This window comes from Ipomoea nil, unplaced genomic scaffold, assembly GCF_001879475.1.
Source record: "Ipomoea nil cultivar Tokyo-kokei standard unplaced genomic scaffold, Asagao_1.1 scaffold2422, whole genome shotgun sequence".
Taxonomy (NCBI): domain Eukaryota; kingdom Viridiplantae; phylum Streptophyta; class Magnoliopsida; order Solanales; family Convolvulaceae; genus Ipomoea; species Ipomoea nil.
In genome coordinates, this window is record NW_017618850.1 from 913,137 (window position 1) to 921,275 (window position 8,139).

The 8,139-nt window shown below is 34.9% G+C and overlaps 1 protein-coding gene across 1 annotated transcript; it reads left to right on the forward strand.

The window, feature by feature from the left end:
- The first annotated feature begins 5,578 nt into the window (after positions 1 to 5,578).
- Positions 5,579 to 6,412, forward strand: LOC109152503 (NAC domain-containing protein 83-like). Its single transcript, XM_019300198.1, has 2 exons — positions 5,579 to 5,810; positions 5,899 to 6,412. Exons 1-2 carry the CDS (start codon positions 5,648 to 5,650, stop codon positions 6,351 to 6,353), a joined length of 618 nt encoding a protein of 205 aa, XP_019155743.1. The 5' UTR covers positions 5,579 to 5,647; the 3' UTR covers positions 6,354 to 6,412.
- Positions 6,413 to 8,139: the final 1,727 nt, after the last annotated feature.

Genomic DNA, 8,139 nt, shown 5'->3' on the forward strand with positions numbered 1-8,139 from the left:
GTAGATAGTTTATATGTACAAAATCATTTGCGAAACGGGATATAGTATATATAAGTTCAAATCCAAGAGTAGAAGTCAAACACAAGACTCTAGCACTCACAATAAAGATAAGGGAACACATCCCAAGACACCAAGAAACAATAACAACTCATAAGAACGGCTCAAGGCATAATCTACCATCACACAGTATATTAACACCCAACATGCATAACACAAGAGAATAATTAAGGAATCAACCATTGGCAACACATGCATTTGTGACAACACATGTCACAAATAGAGAAATACACAACAACGGCTACACAAGCCTTCGTGACATCACCCATCACGAATTGAGATGCCTTCCTTATGCCCGGTTCCAACCTTATGGCTACCCCCAACCTTATGTCTAGTTCCAACCATTACCTCCAGGACCCCTGTACAACCAAGTCCAACATTTTCCCTCCGAGGACTGTCGTCCCCATCTGCCAACGATCGCCAACAAAATCGCCAATTTCATAGTACACGAGGTACCGATCACACACATGGCAACACATGCCTCCCAAGAAATACATGAACCCGACACACAGGTCACAAACTCCATAATCACGTCATGGCCACCACGAGGACCACTGCCGTACCTTGGTGACTAATGTCCCATACCATTAATCGTGCAATCCAGGTACAGCCACACACACCACACCACAACAGGAATCAATCAACGGATCACAACGAAGATATGAAACCATACTCAACAAGGAATGGATCACAGTCCAACAACAACGATGATTAACACAAGTCATCATCAACCAATAAGAAAGGACAAACAACACACACGCTAGCATTTAAACACCGAACTAGCATGCTTATCAAATGGGTAAACCGAACATAGTTCCAAAAACCACACAAGACCCACCACGGTTCAACGAATCACAATGTTGAACACTTAGCACGATTCAAGACACAAAAACCTACATGGATTCCTACCATATAGTTCTAGACATATGAAACATCAAGAAGACACTCAAATAGTTCCACAAAAGAACATCGGGAAGTCAAAAGACCAAATACCGAGTCAAAAGAATCACGGGGAACAAATCCCCGCACAACCAACATATGTACCCCGCGGGTGGGCCCACGGGTGGACCTTCACCCGTGGTTCCGCCCGCGGGTACCAACACCCACCGGCCATGTACCCCGCGGGTGGGGCGGCGGGTGGACGCCTACCCGCTGTTCCGCCCGTGGGTACACATCATGTACCACAAATAATTCCTTCGGGGATTTTCAACACCAAACTCAAATTCAAGTCCAAAACATGCCAAATCTCACCAAATACAACCAAATGACTTGAATCGAATGAATAGCCATGCAATGGCATACATGAACCCTAAACACAAGCTCTAGATATGCATTTTCACAAGACAATGCATAAACACTCACATTTCATAGTAAAACACATGTAGAATCCAATAAATCATCATATAGGTAAACAAAATAGATTTTGTAGAGCATGGGTTACCTCTTGTAGACAAAAACCTTCACTTAACACTTCACCAAGCTCCTAATAGGGTTCACCTTCCACACCCACTTCAAGAACACACCAAAAGATCATAAAGATTCTACCTTTAAGGAAAGACACCTTAGAAAACACTAAAAACACAAGATAAACATAGATCTTACCCTCCTAGATGCTCAAAGGTAGGAAAGCTGCAATCTTGAAGACAAACTTTGAGGATTTGGTAAAGCTTCAACTTGGCTTGGAAGAAAAGCTATCTAAATTTTAGAGAGAAGGAAGAGCTCAAGTTTAGGAAGTGTAAGGGGAAAGAATGAGGAGTGTCCTCTAGGTTAGCTTTGCAATTCTAACATAGGGTGAAATGTATTTATTGCCCTTACTAAAATGAAGAGGTGTAAGGGAACAACGGAACCACTCACAAAGCTTTAGGTACAACACTTGACTTATGGGTTGACTAGTCAATTACTAGTCCCTGACTATTGAATTTAAGGAATTAAATTATCAATTGGATTAGGATTAATTACTTAATTAATCCCTTAATTGGATTTGGATTACAGGGTGTCACAACCGCGGTGCACGATATAACGACTGTGTGTAAATAGGCTAGGCCTGAAGGCCGAGCTTGGTATAAATAAGTCCGGCCTGTTTAATTTAATAGGTTTCAAAATAGGCCCAAGCCTGACCTTTTTACTAAACAAGCCTCGCCTATGTAGGCCTTAAATAGGCCGCGCCGAGCCTTAGACCCCTACGAAGGGGCCTGGTCTATTCCCACCACTAGACAAAAATATCCTTACCATTATAACTTCCGGTATCTTTTCTATTACTTTTACCATGCACATGCATCCACCATATCCTTACTTATATTGTTCAAAGATAATAATATTTGTAGACATTATATATTGGATTAATTAATAAATAATTTTTATTCCATTTAGATTTTAATTAGTAAAAATTTGTTTGTTATGTTTTAAAATATAAATTAAATATTGGGCATATGTTTTTGCGCATCACACATAGAAAAGACTAGTATATATATATATATATATATATATATATATATATATATATATATATATATATATATATATATATATAAGAAAAAGTGTAAATGCGGCGATGTCTTTAGGTGCGGTGGTGCGGTGAAATTTCAGAATATACCAACAGTGTTAACAACATGCACCAATAGTGTATGGAAAACACACCACAATGAAATGAAAAAAAAAAACACCAAAAAAATACACAACAGACACAAAACAATACACCATATAACTGACCACACCCTAATGGTGTATTTCTGAACATTGTATGATATTTTTACTCACACCTAATGATGTGTTTTTGATAATGCGTACCAAATTTGTGTGTGTTTTTGTGGTGCATTTTCCTAACGTTGATGGTGTCTATTTGTTGAACTATTGGTGACGCTGCACTGCCGCACCTGAACCTTATTATATATACTAGTTTTTTACGCGCATTGCGTGATTGGGATAATGCCCAATGCTTTTTTTTTAAAAAAATAAGTACTTTAAAGTATATTAAGGCAGGACTATATTGAAATTGTTCATACATAGATAATTGAAGGTTGAATTTGCGTATTTAAATAGGTAATTCTTCTCCCAAAGGTTGAGTCCCCAACTCCAAGGGCCCCCCACACTCCGACCCGACAGAGCATTATGGGAAGTTGTAAATCACGGTGACTCAATGGTTCAGCAGACAGGGCCAAATGCTGATACGCACAAGGAATCTACCCACTTTGGACATAATTCCCGCACTGCCGCCGCCGAGGTTCAACCCTTGGTCTCTTCTCCCAAATACTACCCACTAAACCATTGAGCTAAGCCCGTGCGGGTTAAATAGGTAATTCTAAATTTACAAATGCAAGATAATATAGTCAAGATTGATTATAATTGTCAATAAAATAATTGTATAGGTATGGTTGAAACCAAATACGGGACATAAGGGAAAATAAATAAAAATTAGGGCATAAAATATTAAATATATACTAATATTGTTTGAGGAGATTCCGACATTAGGATTTGTGGTTAAGTTCTATTAAGACTTTAATATTAGAATTAGATTAATGGTGTAGTTATAATTCTATATTAGACTTTAATATTAGAATTAGACTAACTGTGAATTAACGGAAAAGTTAAATGGATAATCATATAATTAAGGATAAATTAGAAAATCTTAAAAGAAAAAAAATTAAAACCTGAACAATATGAACCATTCATTTGATTTAATAATTTGGCGGTCATTTTTTCTATCCAATGTTAATAATTAAATAAATTCGCTAGTCAAATCCGCGAGTAGAATCCGCTAACGCTAACCGCTAACTGCTGATTGTCAAACAAGGACATTGCGAGGTAGTTCTCACTTCAATTTGTTGTGTGATTTGAATACTCTCTTTGTCACAAAATCTCTCAAGTAGTTAATATGGTTGGCTTTATTAATTATATTTTTTTAATTTTTCATGGTATTAATAAAATACTTGGTAAATAAATGTATAGCATTATTTTGTATTATAACTTTGATATTTAATTAGAAAAATAGTGCACAAAAAAGATAATAGATAATGTAGTGAATATAATCAATTGATGAATTTGAATGTAAAAATTTTTACATTTGAGAAAAATAAAGACAATATAACTAATGAAAATATTTCTTTTAATTAATTTATTGATAATTAATAATTTTTTTCACTGAATAAAGACATTGTAAGGATAATGTAGCGAATATAATCAATTAATAAATTTGAATATAAAGAATTTTTAAAATAAAGACAATATAACTAATAAAATTATTTCTCTTATTTAATTTATTGATAATGAATAATTTTTTTTTGAATAAAGGCATTGTGGACACATAATTCTAAATTAAAGAAATGCATATGTATTATTTTTCGTTGTAACTACTAAATTATTATTTATATATAATTTAATATAAGAGTAAAATAGAGTACTAATTATGCCAACTTTGATTGGGATGAGGTTCGAACCTAAGACCTTTTTTTTTTTTTTTTTTTTTTTATTGAAATCAATGGGTAAGTTAACGGTGAACTAACGGCAATTCTTAAAATTTTAACGAAATTAGTAACGGTGTGTGGTTATTTTAGGAAATTTTAGTGTAAAATTTAAATCTAATCAATTTTTTAATCAATCTGAGCCATTCATTTGATTAAAATCCGCCATTTTTTCTACCCATTATAGGCCTAACTCTCTTGGGCTCTTATTAGTATAGTAGATAGTAGATATAGTAGACATATATATATATATATATATATATATATATATATATATATATATATATATATATATATATATATATATATATATATATATATATATATATATATATATAAAATACAAGCCAATAATGTGAGTCTTTATTAACTGAAATGGGAATTGTGTTATTAGTATAAGTTGTCTTTAAGTATTTGTTTATTGAGTTGTTCATTTACACTTTTTTTTTTTTTTTTAAATTTTACCCACCACAGTTTTTCTTGTAAGATTTATTTTAATTTAACATTAGTCTTTAACTAGAATAAAAAATTTGTTAGTGATATACATGTCATTAAATGCTTTCATTTGGTGCTCTTTATGTTTTACAATTATAATTTTTTATCAAATTTATACTTTAAATTAATGAATAGCATGTATCTATTTTCATATAATTTTTATGGACGTGCTGTACTACCCCACATTTACCACTAACACAAACTCACTCCATGTAGTCGCATTTTGAAGTGAATTGACATTTAAAAAAAAAAACATAAAAAAATTGCCACATGAAAGAGTGCTTATATATAATTGTGTGATTTTTTAAGGGTGAAAATCATTTTTCTAATTTTTAATAAGTACTTATTTATTTGTTTTTAATTATTTTCATCATTTAATTTTATTAGTTTTTGGTTGTTGTTGTTGTTGTTGTTCATGGACATTATTCAGTAATAATCAATAGTATGATGGGTATTTACAACTAATGATGCCATTAAAGCTCTATAAATAGAGAGGCCAAGTTGAGACTTTTCAGTCATGCCCTTTCTTTCTCAAGTACTCTATCTCTATCCATTTAGAGAGGCCAAGTTTAGACTATTCAGTCATACATACCCTCTCTCTTATTCCCAAGTACTCTATCTCTCTCTACGTTTTTGAGATGGATAATTTGAGCATGTTACTTCCGGGATTTCGCTTCCATCCGACTGATGAAGAATTGATTCTACATTACCTAAACCCGAAAGTTCTCAACTCCCCTTTGCCAGCCGCTGTCATCCTTGAGATTGACAATGTCTGCCAATCTGATCCTTGGAATTTGCCTGGTAAGCACTATTATTGGTTTCTATTCTTCATTTCTGTTGTAAACAAAAACCAATAATTTAATTTGGGTTATGTGTTAATTGTATTCAGGTGGTTCAGATGGAGAGAGGTACTTCTTCAGCTCAAGAGAGGTGAAGGACGGCAGCGGGAACAGGTGCAGCAGAGCCACCTTGTCGGGCTACTGGAAAGCCACTGGTAATGACAAGAAAATCGCCGCTTCCGGTGAGGCTCAGCGCGTCATTGGAATCAGGAAAACTCTGGCGTTCTACAAAGGAAAGCCTTCCAATAGTTCCAAAACAGATTGGATCATGCACGAGTATCGCCTGGCTGACGCCCCTCAGGCAAATTTGGTGTTGTGCCGCATCTTCTTCAAGAAGAGGGACAACAGCAGCCGAGCTGCGAGTCTTATACCAGCATTCCGCGATTTCTTCGCTGCAGAGAGAGCCGATTTGAGTCTGGCTCCGGCTTCCTCATCCTCCTCGCGCTCCAGTCCGGTTAGTGATCACCAGGAAGCCACCAGCTGCTCAAGTTTCAAGGGAGAGTAGTTTCTTTGGAGTAATTTCCGTTTTCTAGAATTTCTTTTCAGGATAAGTTGGGAGATGTACTTTTTTAGCTGTCAATTCCTACTTTCTTCCTTCATTTCTGAGTGTTTATCACAAAAGACAAATCAACACAACCACCACCCGCTCGCTATACTAAACCGTTTAATAACTTTAAAGTCAATAATTATGTAACTACAACCAGTTCGACGAGGCCGTTTGAGGTCCAGATCTGAACATAACCCCGACCCGATAGAGCATAACTCAACTGAACATGAATCACAGAGGCTAGACCGTGCTCATTGTGCTCAAGGAACCCCTTTCACTTTGAGAGGTTGTTCCCACACTGCTCCAGATCTGAACATAACCCCGACCCGATAGAGCAGCATAACTCAACTGAACATGAACCACAGAGGCTAGACCTAGAACATAACTCAACTGAACATTAACCACAGAGGCCTGCGCTCAAGGAACCCCAATCACAGAGGCTAGACCGTGCTCAAGGAACCCCTCTCACTTTGAGAGGTTGTTCCCACACTGCTCCAGATCTGAACATGACCTCAACCCGATAACATGAACCACACCACAGAGGCTAGACCGTGCTCACTGCGCTCAAAAACCCCCTCTCACTTTAAGAGGTTGTTCTCACACTGTCGTTGGTGAGACACGATCCTTGGTCATTCTTCTAAAGTTTCACCCCGTCACCAATTGAGCTGCCCATGCGCGTATATTTTTTTTTAATAATTGAATAGGCAACATGTTATCAACCTGCAAAAAAAGTCGATCAAACAAATTTAGCTGGTAGATAGATTTATTTAACACTTAATTTAGTTCGTGATGAGAATTGAGCACCGCAGTAATAGATGAGCCTATTTGACACTTCTGCCTAGAGATTTCTATTTATAAATGTAAGAAGCATAATTAAGAAACATAATATCCTAAGACCTTTGAAAATGAAGATAGAAATCTAGAAGATCTAGAAAATCTCTGTAACTGAGTTAATTGAGTTCAAATCCATTTAGTGTATTGTATTCTATAACAAAAATAAAAATGTAATTAAAATTTTTTGTCCAAATATATACAAATTTAATAAAAAAAAATACAATTCAAGAGTTATTTAAAAATGTCATTTTTCGTTCATATTTTTTTTTTTTGAATGCTACTAGCTCTATTACATTGTATGTAATTAAAATTTTTTGTCCAAATATATACAAATTTAATAAAAAAAATACAATTCAAGAGTTATTTAAACACAAAGAGCTAATAACGCCTCCACTGAGGCTCAAACTTACAACCTTCCAAATAGAAGTCCAACCCGGGTACCATTGGACCACATAGTCCTAGTTTTTCGTTCATATTTAAATACACAATTATTCATCATTTTCTCTATTTCCTAAGCTTTCATACGTCATACACACGTCCATGCAAAATAAACAACTTAGCCCACTTGGTCATACCCATCTAGTGTGAAAACTATCGTTCAAAAGGTCCCACATTATCATAAGTTTGAATAAAAAATGTAAAGTTGTCAAGTTTCGATTATAAAATTTGTGGATAAGATAAGTCACAAAATTATTTATATAAAGCTCACTCTATATAAAATACATATTTAAACTATTAAAAACTATTAACAAAAGAAGAATGAAATAGGCCAAAAAGTGCCTATTGCACACATACTTTCTCAGGAGACAATACCTTTTTAGGAGCATAAGAATGAAAAAATATCTTCTTTACATTATATGCATGCGCGCTTTTTCTTTGGAACCTACATATGGATTCATGGACTGAAATT